This window comes from Hypanus sabinus, chromosome 7 (genome assembly GCF_030144855.1).
Source record: "Hypanus sabinus isolate sHypSab1 chromosome 7, sHypSab1.hap1, whole genome shotgun sequence".
Classification (NCBI taxonomy): domain Eukaryota; kingdom Metazoa; phylum Chordata; class Chondrichthyes; order Myliobatiformes; family Dasyatidae; genus Hypanus; species Hypanus sabinus.
The window spans coordinates 10,924,870-10,942,629 of record NC_082712.1 but is presented as its reverse complement, the minus strand read 5'-3'; the positions used below and the strand labels follow the sequence as shown (position 1 = coordinate 10,942,629).

General features: G+C 50.5%; 1 protein-coding gene across 4 annotated transcripts in view; it reads right to left on the bottom strand.

Moving 5' to 3' along the window:
* Window positions 1-766: 766 nt before the first annotated feature.
* Window positions 767-17,760, bottom strand: part of LOC132396561 (serine/threonine-protein kinase NIM1-like) — a 33,103-nt gene continuing 16,109 nt past the window's right edge. For 2 of the 4 annotated variants that reach the window (XM_059974206.1, XM_059974205.1), the window contains exons 2-4: window positions 9,124-10,397; window positions 5,793-6,061; window positions 767-3,985 (exon numbers count right to left, since the gene is read on the bottom strand). In XM_059974206.1, coding sequence (XP_059830189.1) covers window positions 3,200-3,985; window positions 5,793-6,061; window positions 9,124-9,373 — 1,305 coding nt within the window. In that variant the 5' untranslated portion in view covers window positions 9,374-10,397 and the 3' untranslated portion in view covers window positions 767-3,199. Of the gene's footprint in view, window positions 3,986-5,792; window positions 6,062-9,123; window positions 10,398-12,448; window positions 12,796-15,328; window positions 15,531-17,760 lie in introns of those variants that run through there. The other 2 variants (XM_059974207.1, XM_059974208.1) reach the window with 2 other exon arrangements.

Genomic DNA, 17,760 nt, shown 5'->3' with positions numbered 1-17,760 from the left:
TCGGGTTAAATAATTACCTGAGAACCCACCCGGACTTGCAAGGGCATCTTCCCTCACACAGTTTTACAACACAAGAACAGGCTTTTCGGCCCAGTAATCCATGCTAGCCCCTTTCCCAAGTGTCGAGACCAATATTTATACCCTCTTCTTCCTGTGGTATGACTACTCTTCCAACTGGGCTGGCTTTGGGGCATCTCAAAGCCATAAAAAGCACTATGCAAATACAAGAGTGCTCTAACCTTAACCTGTATGTCTTTGGAAAGTGGGAGGAAACCCTCGTGGTCACGTGGAGAACGTACGAACTCCTGACAGACAGCGGCAGGATTTGAACCCTGGTCACTGTAATAACATTCCCCTAACCAGTACGGTGACTCGCCATCATTCTCTGCTCTATATTCCCATGGTCAGACTAAATTTGATGTTGCTCTCTGTGTGACCCCTTGAGATAATCACTGTTTTAAATGACTTCCAGTAATAGAAGACACCATTTCTTCTAAATGCTCTCAAATCAAATCACACAGTCCTCGCCACGCACCACCGCACCCATCTCCTTTATCTCTCTCCCTGCTCTTTGCTGGATTTAATCTTTAATGTGTAGAACAAGTAAAAGGACACAGCCTGCTTCATTGGGTAAACAGGTCTGTTGCTCCGTGGGTGGTAAATGCTGTCCAGAGGGCTCAGTTTGCCTTTGATATATTGACTGTATGTTGAACTTGTGTTCCATCGTCTCCCGTTCCCCCCCCCCCCCCACCCAGTCACAGGGAGACTGACAGGCAGCGGTGGGAATCGAACCCTGCCTTACCAGCATGGCAGTGCACAAGGTTCTCTTTGGCCTATCCGCTGTCCTCGCAAAGTTGCAGGGCAGACTGGGAGAACTTCCAGATCTAAACATTGCAAGGCAGGTCCACCACCAGAGAACCATAAAACTGGGGAGCAGAATTCACCCCGTTCCAATATGGCTGATTTATTATCCCTCATCCTCCTGCTTTCTTCCCATCACTTCTGAATCCCCGACTAATCAAGAACCCACCAGCCTCCGCTTTGAACACACCCAATGACTTGGCCTCCACAGCCGTCTCTGGCAATGAGTCCACAGTTCACCACTCCCTTGGCTAAATAAATTCCTCCTCACCTCAGTTCTATATGGACGTCCCTCTATTCTGAGGTTGTGCCCTCTGGTTCTAGACTCACCCCGTATGGGAAACACTTCCACTCTATCTGGGCCTTTCAATATTCAACAGGTTCCAATGAGATCCCCCACCACCCAGTCTTCTAAATCCACGGACACAGGCCCAAAACTCCTCAGGACAGTTGGAAAGATTAGCGCTCTGGTTTAGAGAACTCAAAAATAGAATATGTTTCTTGCAGGTCTCAGTTCTTGCAGATTAGATACCAGGAAGTTGTTTCATCTCCTTAAGGTTAAGATTAGCTTTGACACATGTACATTGAAACAGGCAGCGAAATACAGCACATTGTGCTGGGGGCAGCAAGTGTGGGCGTGCTACGTTGGCACCGGAAGTGTGGTGACACCTGCAGACTGCCCCCAGCTCATCCCCGATGCAAACGGTGCATTTTGTTGTGTGTTTCAATGTACATGTGATAAATAAATCTTTCATCTTTAACCACATGTTAATGTTGAATCAGGAGAACCGTGGCCTCCAGGAACGAGATGTACTGCGAATATCCTGGATACGAGTCTGGGCCCTGCATTAATACATCCCAGTGTGACCTTCACCCTAACCGGGACACCACTCAAACGTCAGCTCTCTGCACCTTTAACCGGGATGATGTCTCGGTTACAACAGAAAGCAGAGGGACTAGTTTTACTTGAGCCAGTTTTAATTGGTGTCCTGCAGGAGAAAGGCACAGGAAGTCAGCTCCAGAGTTTTGGCTTGAGATTGCCAAGGGCTCAGTCGTCAAACATCAGGGACAGAAGGTATGGAGGAGGGGGCTCACGGCCGGGAGGGGGTCTGAACTCAAAGATGAGCTCTTAAAATAAAAGCAGGAATGATCAGGTCAGGCATCCTCCGTGTGGAGTCAATGCTCCAGGCAAACGGAACTTCACCAGAACAGGAATTTCAACGCACCAGAGAAAGGGAAAGTGGATGGGGTGGAGAGTCAATGAAATGCAAGGTGGTGGATGAAGGAGGGGTGCCGGCTGAGAGCGCGTGGTGAATGGGCCCCATGGTAACAGGGTTAGCGTTACGCCATTGTAGTTTGGGACGTCGGAGTTCCGTAAAGAGTTTGTACGCACTCGCCGTGAATGTGTGGGTTTCCTCTGGGTGCTCTGGTTTCCTCCCACAGTCCAAAGATGTACGGGTTAGGAGGTTAATTGGTCACTGGAAATGGTCCTCTGATTAGGCCGGGGTTGCTGGTGGCCCAGCTCGAAGAGCCGAGGGGCCTGTTCACAGCTCGGCTGGCTGCTAGAGGGAGACAACACCGCTGATGCTTACTGGAGATCAGACATGGAAAGACGCAGCAGACCGGACAGCATCCATGGAGAGAAGTTAAAAAGCTGCCATCAGGACTGACTGGAGTCTGCTACAGTATGGGTGGGGCTGGTTATCCGTCCTGCTGAGCGTAAAGTCCCGAGGGCAGCAGGTTGCAGGATGCAGGCGAGGTACGAATCCTTATTCCATCGGGATCGGAGAACTGGACCGATGTCTTCAGCAGCTTCTCCAAGGGTGACCACTCATCCACCATGACTTTCCTCCCGTCCTTGGCCAGGGAGTCAGTCACCAGGTCTCCCATCTCCCTGCGTCTGGCACAGAGGGAGTGTGGAGCGATGGCACACACCGGGGAGGAGGTGGAAGGAGAGGGGAGAGGGGAGAGTGGAGGGGGAGAGGAGGGGAGGGTGAAGGGGGAGAGGAGGGGAAGGAGATGGGAATGCAGAGGAGGGGAGGGAGTAGGAAGGAGAGGGGATGAGAGGGGAGGGTGGTATTGGGAGGGGCTGAAGGGATGGGAGAGGAGGGTAGTGAGAAGTGTGTCGTGAGGGATTGGGTAGGGGCTGAGAGGGGAGGTGTAGGGATGGGAGGTGAGGCAGAAACTCCTGGGGGAGTTGGGGACGTTTTGGGATAGGAGCTCAGAGAGGGGATGGGTGGGAGGGGAAGAAGGGGGTGAGGAGGAGGTCGGAATGGCAGGTGGGGATGGGGAGGGCGTGGGCCAGGAGTTATGGGATGGTGTGATGAGTGAGCCGCCCCTACAGGATGGAACAGAACCTGGAGGTGTGCCTCGCTGCTGTGCTAAATTTCACCTGTCCCTTCCCCAGCTCCTCGGTCTGGCACGGGTCCAGGTCTGGTTCAGGGTCAGGGCCCATGGCCGCCGCTAACTCCAGTCCTTGCCTCCTCTGCACCCGGTGTAAGACGATTCGGTAGGTGCCGGTGAGGGGGCTCCGGGGGCCCCGGCCCTGGCTCTCCCTCAGCTGGTTGTCAGTCACTCCGAGGCTGGCCAGCGTCTGCTTCACCTCAGCCTGCTCGGGCTCCAGCAGCGGCCTGGGCCCCGGCCCTGTGCCAGCCAGGTGCCCCGGCTCTAGCGGGAAGGGCCGCAGGGGCCGAGGGGACCGCGTGCCCTTCATCCACTCGCTGGCCAGGATCTGTGCCGGAGTCTGCCGCTGGCTGGGCTCGGGCCGCAGGATAGCCCTGATCAGCCTCAGGCAGGCCTCCGAGAGGTAGGCCGGCTCGGCAAAGGCCCCGGCCAGGATGCAGCGCTTCAGCCGCGCCACTGTGTCCGCCCGGAAGGGCAGCGTGCCGACCACCATGTAGTAGAGGAGCACCCCTAGCGCCCACACGTCCACGGAGGGCCCCGCGTAGCTCTCGTCACGGAAGAGCTCAGGCGCAGCGTAGGGCGGCGAGCCGCAGAAGGTGCGCAGGCTCTGCTCCCGCTGGCAGGCCGTGCTGAAGCCGAAGTCGCCCACCTTCACCCGGCCACTATCCGTGTAGAAAATGTTCTCGGCCTTCAGGTCCCGGTGGACGGTGCCCTGATCGTGCTGCGGGGGGGGAGGTAGGTGGGTTGGAGTGTGTGAGGAGAGTGGGAAGGAAGGCGGGAGGGAAGATTGGGTGGGGTGGGGAGATGCAAAGACAGTCTGTCAGCCCGAGGTCTGAAGCCGACCCCCCCCCCCCCCGCACACTACCTCGATCTACAAATCTTTTATTTCTTTATTTAACGTTACTGACAGCAACAGGCCCTTCTCGTCCACTGAGTCACATTGCCCCAGCAACCTCCGATTTAACCCTAGTATATTCACGGGACAATTTACAATGACCAGTTAACCCACCGACCCATACATTCTTGGACTCTCGCATTCTACATGGAGAACATACAGACTCCTGAACTGAGCTGATGCCCCCAGATGTCATAAGACCCCCGCTAACCGGCCAATTTCACGCCCCTCATGGCTGTCTAAATCTCCATCGAGGTCAGCTCTCCACCCCCTGCAATCCAGAAAGGACAGACTTACTCTATTTTTAAACACGAGGCTCTGCACTGGGAAGACGTACACATTCCTCACAGACAGCAGTAGAATTGAACCCCGATCTGCTACACTCGTTCTGACCCACAGAGGGATACGGTGTCCATGGAGAGAGAGGAAGAAAACAACCTGTTGTCTGATAGACTCTCGACCCCATAACCCCCTCTTCAATAACCCTTGCGCCTCATTGTCTGCCTGCACTGCCCCTTCTCCGTCAGCGAAACACATTATTCTGCACTCTCTTATCGTTTTATCTTGTACTACCTCAATACACTGACCATAAAACATAAAGAGTTGGACTATTCACCCATCGAGTCTGCTCCACCATTCCATCATGGCTGATTTATTATCCCTCTCAACCCCAGTCTCCTGCCTCCTCCCTGTAATCTTTGACATCCTGACTAATCACGAAATATCAACCTCCCCTTTAAATATACCCAGTGACTTGGCCTCCACTGCAGTCTATGACAATGAATTCCCCAGATTCTCCATCCTCTGGCTAAAGAAATTCCTCCTCATCTCTGTTCTAAATGAACGTCCCTCTATTCTAAGTCTGTGCCCTCTGGTCCTGGACCCGCCTACTAAAGGAAACATCCTCTCCACATCCACTCTATCTGTGTCCTCTGGTCCTAGACTCCCCCCACTATAGGAAACATCCTCTCCACATCCACTCTATCTGTGTCCTCTGGTCCTAGACTCCCCACTATAGGAAACATCCTCTCCACATCCACTCTATCTGTGTCCTCTGGTCCTAGACTCCCCCACCATAGGAAACATCCTCTCCACATCCACTCTATCTGTGTCCTCTGGTCCTGGACTCGCCCCACTATAGGAAACATCCTCTCCACATCCACTCTATCTGTGTCCTCTGGTCCTAGATTCACCCACTATAGGTAACATCCTCTCCACATCCACTCTATCTGTGTCCTCTGGTCCCGGACTCGCCCACTATAGGAAACATCCTCTCCACATCCACTCAGTCTAGGTTTTTGCATATTCAATACATCTCAGTGAGATCTCCTCGCATTCTTCTGAACTGTAGTGAGTACCAGCCCGGAGCGATCGAAAGCTCCTCATACATTAACCCTTTCATTCCTGGGATCAGTCTTGTGGACCCTCTCCAATGCCAGCACATCCTTTCTTAGGTAAGGGGCTCAGAACTGTTCTCAGTACTCGAAGTGAGTTCTGAGCAATGATTTATAAAGTCTGAAATTACCGCTTCGGTTGGGAGGCAGAACAAAGTCGCTCATTGTACCTCAGTACATGTGGTGACGCCAAGCCGAGTTACCGAGGAGGAGACACTGACTAAGCACCAGAGGCTCACCATGTGCTTGACGGCCGAGACGATCTGGGCAAAGATGGCCTTGCTGTCGGCCTCTGGTAACCTGCCCTCGGTGCTGATCTTGGTGAAGAGCTCGCCACCGCCAGCGTATTCCATCACCAGGTGCAGCCTGGACAGCGTCTCAATCACCTCGTACAGTCTGATGATGTTGGGGTGGTGCAGCCGCTCCATGCTAGCGATCTCCCGCGAGAGCAGCCGCTGGGTCTTCTGGTCCAACCTGGTCTTGTCCAGGATCTTGATGGCCACTTTCTCTGATGGGAAGGACAGGAAGGAAGGGTTAATCCCACCCGTCTGTCCCATGGCACCCACCTCCAAATTCACCAATCAGAACGGCGGGGAGAATTTGACCGGCCACCCACCCTGGCAATTTTGGGCTCCTGCTGGGAAAAGCCCCAACATAGGGTCATTCAGCAATGCATCATGGGAACAGGCCTGTCCACACCAACCACAATGCTGCTAAGATGATGCTATTTGTCCCAAACCTTTCTACACCTTCCTTATTTATATGTCATATCTCCACCCAGCCAATAGGATTCACCTGCTGATTGTTCCAAACTCATTACCGGCAGCCTATTTAAACCCTGCTCTCATCCACACTCCTTGTTCACTCATCGAATGAGCTGACCTCAAATAGTTGCTCCCAATCCTCACTCTCCCTGCCTAAAGTTTACCTTGTTACCTGTTGTGTTCAGTTTCAGTCTCCTCGTTTTGTGTCCCCACCCCTGTGGCTTGTTACTTTACAGTCTATTATTAAAGTTATTGCTCACAGCTGAATCGTCTCCACTGCTCTGCTTTTGGGTCACGCCTCCCTGAGACCATGTTCCTGTCCGAGTGCCTCCACCACTTCCTCTGGCAGCACTTTCCATATAATGGCCACCCTCTGGGTGGATAACTTCCCTGTCAAAGCTCTCACCTCTCACCTTTGCTCTTTAGTTTGGGGCTCCCTTTCACCAGGAACCAGACTGTCCATTCATCCTATTTTATCGATTTTACAACCCCTATTCCTACGCTCCAAAGAATAAAACCTAATCAGCCCAGCCTCGCCATGACTCAGGCCACCTGGCACCATCCTGGTAAATCGTCTCCGCATCCTTTCCCGTTTAACCATGTTAGATGAGTGACCAAAACTGTGCCCATTATCCAAGTGTGCTGTGACCAACCTCTTGTACAACTGCAACTCCCTCCCACGTATCCCTCCATTTTCCTTTCATCCAAGTGTCTATCTCTGAAATGTCCCCGATGTATCTGGCTCTACCACCACCCCTGGCAGCAGGTTCCACGCGCTCACCACTCTCCGTGTAAAGAACCTAGCCCTGACATCCACCCTAAACTTTTCTCCAAACATCTTAAGTAAATGTCCTCCGCTATAAGCCATTGTTGCCCTGGGAAAAACTCTCTGGCTGTCCACTTGATCCATCTCTCTTATCATCTTCGACTTCTCTATCAAGTCACCTTTCATCCTCCTTCACTCCAAAAGAGCTCACTCAATCTTTCCTCATTACATATCGGCTTGAATCCAGGCAGTATCCTGCTAAATCTCCTCTGCACCCTCTCTAAAGCTTCCACATCTTTCCTGTAATGAGACTGGAAATGAACACATTACTCCAAGTGTCGACTTACCAGGGTGTTATAGAGCTCTTGCAGTTCTTGAACTCAATCCCTCGGCTAACTGAAGCCAACAGATCAATTTGCACAGAAACTTTGAGGGATCCATGGATGTGGGCCCCCCCATGAAGAATTGGGCCATTGGTCTATCTGGACAGTAAGATTCCAGATCACACTAAAAGATGTGCTCTCACTGACAGTGAAGGTGGTTATCGGGATTTACAGAAGGATTTTTGATCAGCTGAGTAAGTGATCCGAGGAATGGCATATGAAGTTCAGTCTGGATGACTCTTGTACTTCGGAAAGACAAATCAGAATAAGACTGCAGTGAACTTGGACACAGCAGCTTCCACGGGGTCAACCAAAGGTGTTACTGTCTGTTTTAAACACACAATCGCAACACCCTGCTGGACATTAAGAACAAAAAGTACTGAGGGTCCACCCCATCAGCGAGCTGCTTGCTGGCGGAGAAACGTAAGGAGCTGGACTTGGTGTGGACCGTGACGCTGCCTGCATCGGAGAGACGTCGGAGTGGATGTGCGAAGGTGTGCAGTCTAACAGCGAGTGTTGGTCTTTGTCGCTCTCCTTGTGATCGCAAGACCCTGTTGGACATTGTTAATGTGGAATGCAGCAAGTCCGATGCACCAGTTTACTGGTGAACGGTAAAGGAGCTGCGTGGTTTCGGTTGTGGCGGGGACTAGACCTCAAGCCATGGTGCCGTTGGTTTGTGGTGAGGCGCGAGAGTCGGTGCACCCCCCTGGAGTGCCGGAGACAGCGTGACAGGCATAGGCGTTAGTGCTGCCCCCACTGTGTGCTCAGCAGACTGCCACAACATTCAGGGTTTTCTTTTCTGACTGTTTCTTACCAATATCTGACACGTGCCTTGTGTTGTGTGAGGGTGTTGTCACTATGTTTTGCAGCTTGGTCCTGGAGTAACACTGTTCTGTTTGGCTGTATTCACTGGTATTCGTGTATGGTTGAATGACAATTAAACTTGAACTTGATAGGAACTTCACAGTGAACACTGAGGCCCTGGTGAGTGTTGTACATCGGGAGTCCTGGGAGTACAAGGGCATTGCACGTGGTTCCCCGAAAGTGGAGCCCCAGGCAGACAGGGTGGTGAAGAAGACTTCTGATGCTTTCATTAATCAGGACATCCTCAGACGCTAGGATAAGTTTGTGTTTACTATTCGTTACTCCACTGCGAAGTCTCTTCGAGGGATGCCTACCCTGAAGGAGTTTAAATCTTCTCTTTGACGGGAGTTCAGTAAGACCCTTTCTCACTGCTCACCCTCTGTGATCTTCGACTCTTCGATCATGTCCTGACCCAGACACGGTCTGATTGGTTTTTCACCTGGCACCTACCAGCCTTCTCCTTTCCACCCTCCCCCAGAGAGAGCTGATGGGCAGCTGAGGAGAAGAAATGGGGTCACAGCCTGAATGTCAGAGGTAAATTTTTAAAAAAAAACAGAGTGGGGGGTGTGTGGAACACCCTGCGGGGTGGTTATAGAGGCAGATACATTAGGGACATTTAAAAGACTCTTTTTCAGGTATACGGATGATAGGGAAATGGAGGGCTACGTGGGGAGGGGAACACATCGATCTTCAAGGAGATTAGCAGGTTGGCACTGTAATGTACAGTATTGCAATGTAATGTTCTATGTCCCCAGGTGGGGGGGGCAGAGTGAAAAGACAACGTCAGGACTACCTCTGGTCAGCGAGTGGATGGCCAGCTTGACCCGGGAGAAGTTGCCAGCACCGATCTGTCCACGTAGCCGATAGAAGCCGATCCTCTTGCCCAGCGTCACCTCCCTGACCGTCTGCTCATCGTGGGCCATCTGGTGGGAGAGCAACTCCAGCGGGGTCAGCCGCCGCGGCTCGCCGTCCCCTTTCTCCTCGGGCCAGCCGGCGTACCGGTGACTGACCACGGTCGTGCCAATGGCGTAGACCGCCGTCATGCTCCGGGGAACCAGGCTGTCAGCTTTCTCTTTCCTTCTACATCGTAGCGGGAGGGGGGGCCTCAATCTCACACAGGGGTCGCGTGGGGGGGGGTGGGTGTAGAGTGTGTCCCGGAACGGGTGGGTTCACCCACGGGAGTCTGGGGTGAGCGTCCCTCCGCCAATTGTGTCACCGTTCACCCGGCCATTTTCACATTGTCTTCAGTGGGATCTGACTGCACCTTCCCGTGGCCCCCGGGAGCTTGGGGACATACTGGACACCGATCTTACATCCCGTGGAAAACCTGGAGGATACCGTTTCTTACTCCAGAAGTGATGCTGTCTACGAGAGGCTCCCTGGGGAGTTGGGGGGGGGAGGGGCAGTTCCCTTCGCAGGTCTGGTCTGCGTGGCGATAGCCGGTGGACCTCAGACCCCACCTCGACACGGATTTCCACCGTCCCCCGGCAGAGTGCTCCCTTCCGGCCTTGGCCCTCAGCTGGTTCAGGACGGAGACCCGGGGACAGCCGCCAACGATGGGCTGAGTTCACCCTCCCAGCAGGCTTCTCCTCCCCCTGGCATCTCCTCAGCTTGGGACTCAGCGGGCTGGTCAAGCCGTGAGGCAGTTCAAAGCCCTCCTGGTGGTCCGGTTTGGGGAGGACTCTCACAGTAGTCCTGCCCTCCCTCGTCACCCCAAGCCCTTGCCTCAGGAGGCCTCAGCGACCTCGTCCTAAATCCTACCCTCACCCTGCAGGTCAGAGAGTGAGCCAACACCAGTTGTGGGGACCCCGAGGGAGGAATTTGGGTTGTGGATGAGGTTTGGCCTGTAGAGTTAGGATGGGGAGAGGGCACTGCTCATTTCTCTCACACTGACTCCGCCCTCCTTCATGAGCCAGCACGATGCGATGGGCCAAAGGGACTCGTCTCCCTGCAGAATCTCCACGGCCGAGGATGGGAGAATGAACCAGCTCCCTCGTCCCACGCTCTCCTCTGACGGTCTGTCTGTATGGTCAACCTCAGGCCAAGTAGACACAAGGATGTTTCCCCCTGAGGGAAAAAATGCAGATGAAATTCAGTAACTCTGTAATGATCAGAATTAACTTCAGAACAAACAAGGTTTCTTGGGATTTGTATGAAGGCCTCAAATGGCAATGTCTGGTGGAGACTGGCTTGTGCATGTGAGAAGGGATGGCTGAATTAATTCTGACCATTAGGGGTGCCACGGTAGTGTAGTGGTTAGTACAATGTGATTACACCAGTCACCAGGGTTTAGTTCCTGCGATGTGTGAAGGAGTTTGTACAGTTCTGTGGAAAACTATTGGGCAGTATACCTCTCAGTTAAGTATATAGCTGGGGTGCCTAACACTTTTGCACAGTACTGTGTTGATTTTATGTATAATGGTGAACTGCTGCGGCAAAAAAATCAAATTTCATGACACATGTGAGTGGTAATAAACCTGATTCTGATACGGGTCTCTATTGTGGAATGAGAGTGGGAAGGAGGCAGGGAGAGGGGAATCATGGTTGGGAAAAGGGGGAGAGGGGAGGGAGCAGAAAGCACCAGAGAGATATTCTGTAATGATCAATAAACTAATAGCTTGAAATCAAATGACCTTGCCTGGTGTCTCTGGGTCTGGGTGTGTCTGCACCCATGTCACTATCCCCACCCCTGGCACTGCCACCTGTCCACACCCTTCCCGTGGCACCCTTCCCCCCTCGCCACTCCCACATCCTTTGCTCCCGGGTCAGATTTACAAACTCGCTCTCCACTCCACATTGACAAATACAGTCTTAGGCACCACAGCTACATATTTGTGCCCTAGACTTTTGCAGGGTACTGTATGGGCCACGTGGCCTAATTCTGCTGCTACGTACTCCCTGTGAGCTCATGGGGGTTTCTCTCGTCTGCCTGCACTGAACTTTCTCACTGACTGTCACACTTCATTCTGCACCCTGCTCTACCTCACTGCACTGTGTAACGAACTGATCTCTATGGATGACATGTAAAACAAAGATTTTCACTGTACCAATTAATAAATTCACGACATTCTACAAATGCTGGAAATCTCCAGCAACACACACACACACACACACACACACACACACACACACACACACAAAGTGCTGGAGGAACTCAGTGTGACATCTAAAACTTTGAAGTATAGTGGAGTGTATATTGACTGGCTGCATCACAGCCTGGCAAGGAAACACCAATGCCCTTGAGTAGAAAACCCTACACAAAGTAGTGGATCAGCCCAGTCCATCACGGGTGAAGCCCTCCCCACCATTAAGAACATCACAGTATGATGTCGCAGCCTTCTATCATCACGGACCACCCACCACCCAGACCCATGCTCTCGTTTTGCTACTGTCACCAGGAAGGAGGTATAGGAGCTGAGGACCCACACCACCAGGTTCAGGAGCAGTTATTACCCCCTCAACCATCAGGCTCTCGAACCAAAGAGAGTAACTTCACTCAGCCCATCCCACAATCTATGGACTCAATTTCAAGGACTCTTCATCTCATGTTCTCGTTATTTATTATTCTTTCTTTCTTTTTGCAATTGCAGAGTTTGTAGTCTGGTTGAATACCCAAGTGGGTGCAGTCCTTCACTGATTGTGTTATGGTTATAATTCTATGGATTTATTGAGTATGCCCACAAGAAAATGAATCTCAGGATTGTATATGGTGATGTGTATGATGTTGATAATAAATTTACTTTGAACCTTAAGTTACGAACACAGCAAGTCAGGCAGCATCTAAGGAGGGGAATAAACTGTTGGTGTTTTGGATCGGGGCCCTTCATCAGGACTGGAGGGAGGGAGCCAGTGTAAATAGGTTGGGGTGATTGGGAGCTGGATCCAGGGGTCTCTAGGGGAGTGGGGGGAGAGTGGGGCAGTGACAGTAACCTGGGAGGTGATGGGTGGAGGTGACAGAGGGCTGATGGGATCTAATTGCACTCTCTGCCCCAGCATGTGCCAGCGTTCACTATCAAGGGCCGCACCACCCAGGCCACGCTCTCTTCTCTCTAAGACCATCGGGCGAGAGGTACAGCAGCCTCAGGTCCCACACCACCAGGTTCAGGAACAGTAACTACCTCTCAACCATCGGACTCCTGAACCGGCATCTCCTCCGAAGATATCGATGAACACCCTTACTGCGCAAATTCAATCTTGCTTCCAGTTGATTTGATTGTGATTAAATGTTGCTGGTGGAATAATCTCTTCCTGCACTGTGAAGTCTGACGCTACGTCATAACTTGCTTCATCAGCCTCGTCCCCTCACTTGCTGCACTGTTCACGCTCCGGGTTAATTAGCTGTTTGATTAGACCATCACGTTTCCACAGATGGAACAAGGCCGTTTCAAAACTGGTAGGATTTGGAAAAGTCCAGCCCAGGAACAGGCCCTTGGTCCCACAATGTCTGTCCCAGCTACCTCCACCGCCTCCCTGTTAGAACATAGAAATCTACAGCTCATTACAGGCCCTTCCGCCCACAATGTTGTGCCGACCATGCAACCTACTCTAGAAACTGCCCAGAATTCCCCTAGCGCATAGCCCTTTCCAAGCTCCATGTACCTATCTAAGAGGCTCTTTAAAGACCCCATTGGCCTGTCTAATTGGCCTTACACATCAATGTTTCCACCATTTGCCCTGCCAGCTTGTACCCCGCCTTCTTATTCTGGCTTCTTCCGCCTTCCTTTCCAGCCCTGATGAAGGGTCTCAGCCTGAAACATTGACTGTTATTCCTCTCTGTAGACGCCGCCCGACCTGCTGAGTTCCTCCAGCATTTTGTGACCATTGCTCTGGATTTCCAGCATCTGCAGAATCTCCTGTGCTTATGATCTTTACTAAACCACTCCATTCACCTTAAACGAAGCATTTGACATTTCTACCGAGCAAAAAGACCGTCGACCCTCTCTACAGCTCTCTTAATTCTGTGACCTATCAGGTACCCTCAGCCTCTGATGCTCCAGGGGAACAACCCAGGTTTGTCCGGCCCACTGAGCTACCACATCATTCTCCACAGCTTCCGCCATCTCTAAAGGGATCCTCCCAATAAACCTGCCGAATTCCTCCAGCATTCTCCGTGTGTTCCTTTCTACAACCTCTACTCATAAGCCAATCCTCTGTAATCCTGGCAAACACGAGGAAATCTGCCAAAGCTGGAAATCTGAGCAACACACACAAACTGCTGGAGCAACTCAGCAGGCCAGGCAGCATTGATGGAAAAGAGTACATTGACATCTCGGGTCAAGACCCTTCAACGGGACTTCTGAAGGTCCTGATGAAGGGTCCCGTCTCAAAACCACAAGACCCTAAGACATAGGAGCAGAATTGGGCTATTCAGCCCATCGAATCAGCTCCACCACTCCATCATGGCTGATCCCAGATCACATTCAACCTCTCACAGGATCCCCTGATGCCCTGACTGATCAGGAAACTATCAATTTCTGTTTTGAAGACTTGCCTCCACCGCAGTCTGTGGCAGAGCATTCCACAGATTCACCTCTCACTGACTAAAAAAAACAATCCTCCTTACCTCTGATCTAAAAGGGTTGCCCCTCTATTCTGAGGCAGTGCCCTTTATTTCTGGATACCCCGACCAGAGGAAACATCCTCTCCACTTCCACTCTATCTCGTCCTTCCAACATTCGATAGGTTTCAATGAGATCCCCATGCATTCCTCTAAATTCCAGTGTGTACAGGCCCAAAGCTGCCAAACACTCCTCATATATTAACCCCTTCATTACTGAAATCATCCTCATGAACCTCCTCTGGACTCTCTCCAATGACATCGTTTTTGAGATATGGGGCCCAAAACTGTTGACAATACTCTGTGTAGCCTGACTAGTGTCTTATAAAGGCTCAGCATTATCTCCTTGTTTTTATATTCTATTCCCCTTGAAATAAATGCCAACATTGCACTTGCCTTTTACAAACTTAACCTGTGAATTAATCTTCTGGGAGTCTTGCACGAAGACTCCCAAGTCTCTTTACACCTTTGATGTTTCAATTTTCTTCCCATTTAGATAATAGTCTGCACTATTGTTCCTTTAATCAAAATGATGTTCGTACATTTCCCAACACTGTATTCCATCTGACACTTTTTTTCCGCCCATTCCTCCAATTTGTCTAAGTCCTGCTGCAATCACATAGCTTCCTCAGCACTACCTACCCCTCCACCTATCTTTGTATCGTTCGCAAACTTTGCTACAAAGCCATCAATTCCATTATCTAAATCATAGACAAACAATGTGAAAAATAGTGGTCCCAATACTGACCCCTGAGGAACAACACTAGTTACTGGCAGCCAACCAGAAAAGGCCCCTTTTATTCCCACTCACTGCCTCCTGCCTGTGAGCCACTCCTCTATCCATGTCAGTATCTTTCCTGTAGTGCCAGAGGATTTTATCTTGTTAAGTCTCTTATGTGACGCACCTTATCAAATACCTTCTGAAAATCTAAGTAAATGACATCCACTGCATCTCCTTTGTCCACCCTGCTTGTTACTTCCTTGAAGAACTCTAACAGATTTGTCAGGCAAGACTTCCCTTTACAGAAACCATGCTGACTTTGACTTATTTTATCATTAGTCTCCAAGTATCCCAAAACCTCATCCTTAGTAATGGACTCCAACACTTTCCCAACCACTGAGGTTAGGCTAACTGGCTATAATTTCCTTTCTTTTGCCTCCCCCCCCCCACTAAAGAGTATTGACATCTTTCAGCCCTCCAGGACCATGCGAGAATTAAGTGATTCTTGAAAGATCATGACCAATGCATCCGTTATCTCTTCAGCAACCTCTCTCAGGAGTCTGGGATGTAGTCCATCTGGTCCAGGTGACTTTTCACACTGCTAGAGTCTTCCACTGTAAAGACTGAAGCAAAGTACTTACTAAGTTCACCTGACATTTCTTTGTCCCCCATTCCTACCTCACCAGCATCACTTTACAGTAGTCCAATAGTAACTCTCACCTAAGTGGCCCTTTCCATTCATCGTCATTAGGTCGCATCTGGAATTTCCAATTGGCAGATGATTTCCCTCCATGCCGCTCTGTCCCGACACTTGTCCACAACATCCCCAGTCTTGTCCAGCTTGGTCCAATCGTTGATGTTATCCAGCCACATTGTTCTTTGCCTTCCTCTTCCTTTCATTCCCTCCACCTTTCCATACAGCAAGTCTGACAAGATGTTATCTCTCCCTGTAACGTGTCCACAATAAGCAACTTTTACCTTCATGATCTTCTCCAGCAATGTCCATCGTCTATCAACTTCAGACAAAACCCTCTCATCTGAAACATTCTCTACCCAGCTGATCTTCAACATTCGTCGATAGAACCACATTTCAAAAGCATTAATGCATTTCAGGTCATCCTCCTTCAGGGTTCCTTTCCATTAAGCTCCCTAATAAGATCTGGATTAATACACAACACCCAATCTAACACAGCCTTTCCTCGAGTAGGCTCAGGCACAAGCTTCTCTAAAAAGCCATCACGTAGGCATTCAACAAATTCCCTCCCTTGTGATTCGACACCAACCTAATTTTCCCAATCCCCTTGCATGTTGAAGTCCCCCACCACAATTGTGTCAGTACCATTATTACATGCCCTTTCCAGCTTACTTTGCAATCTCAACCCTAGCTCTTGGCTACTATTTGGAGGCCTATACGTGATTCCCATAATGCTATTTTACCCTTGCAGTTTCTTAACTCCACCCACAAAGATTCAACATTCTCTGACACCTCTTTCTAAAGATGTAATTCCATCTCTTTCCAACAGAGCCACACCACAGCCTATGCCTTCCTGCCTGTCCTTTCGATGCAAAGTATATCCTTTGATGTTAAGCTGCCAACTTTGGCCTTCTTTCAGCCACAACTCAGTGATGCCCACAATGTCATACCGACCAATCTCTAATTGTGCCACAAGTACAGCCACTTTATTCTGAATGCTACACTCATTTAAATACAGCACCTTCAGTCTTGTATTTTCACCCTTTTGAGGTTTGCCTCTGTGAATTTCTAACTCTTTGCTCTGTCTGCATTTGTACCCAATCATTGGCTTGTCCTTCCTTACATTCATATTACATCCATTATCTACTTATAAACATGCTGGCTCATCCTCAGCTCTGTCATCCTGGTTCCCATCCCCCTGCCATATTAGTTTAAACCACTCCCAATAGCTCCAGTGAACCTGCCGGTTAAGAATATTGGTCCCCCTCGGATTCAAGTGCTACGCGTCCCTTTTGTACAGGTCACACCTGCCCCAGAAGTGGTCCCAATTATTCAGAAATCTGAATCCCTGCCCCCTGCTCCAATCCTTCAACCACGTTTATCTGCCATCTCATTCTATTCCTAACCTCAGTCGCGTCACAGGTAGCAATCCCTAGATTACTACCCTTGAGGTCCTGCTTCTCAGCTTCTTTCTTAGTTCCCTGTATTCTGTTTTCCGGATCTCCTCCCCTTTTCTACCTATGTCGTTGGTATCAATATGTACCATGACTTTTGGCTGCTCACCCTCCCTTTTCAGGATATCGTGGACAGGTTCAGAAACATCATGGTCCCTGGCACCTGGGAGGCAAACTACCATCTGTGTTTCCTTCCAGCATCCACAGAATCACCTATCTGTCCCCCTGACTACAGAGTTCCCTATCACTGCTGCCATCGTCTTCAGTTCCTTACGCTTCTGAGCTACAAGACTCAGTGGCAGAGGCACAGATGTGTGTTGCCTCCCCCCGGTAGGTCATTCCCCCCCCCCCCCCCGCAACAGTACTCAAAATGGAGTATTTATTGTTGATGGTTCTCTCCACATGTTCTCCCTTCCCTCTCCTGATGGTCACCCATTTATCTGAATCCTGTAACTCCCTGTAGCTCCTGTCCATCACTTTTGCTAACAAGCCGAAGGTCATCGAGCTGCAGCTCCAGTTCCCTCACACGTTCTCAATGCATTTGGTGCAGACGTGGCAAACAGGGAGGCCAGAGGTCTGGAAATCCCACATCTGACCCCATGTCAACTGTACTTTTTACCATAGATACTGTCTGGCCTGCTGAGTATCCTGGTGACCCCCTACCCCTTTTACACCCTCTGTACAGCCTCCACACCCCTCCTGTACTGGGGCAAGCAGAAATGCACACAATACTCTACATGTGACCCAGCAGAAGTTTTATAGAGCTGGAACATGCCTGTTATACTCAGCAAAGTCACTGATGCAAGGAATTGATAAACAGGTTGATTATTGTACAGAGGTAAAGTGAAAAACTCATCTTTCATACAGACCGTCCATAGGGATCATTTAATCACATCCACACGTCAATGTACAGGACTGTGCAAGTCTTATATACACACAGTGGCTAGGGCGCCAAAGACTCCTGTACTGTTCTGCATGTGGAGCGAAGACTGAGTTTGTAAATC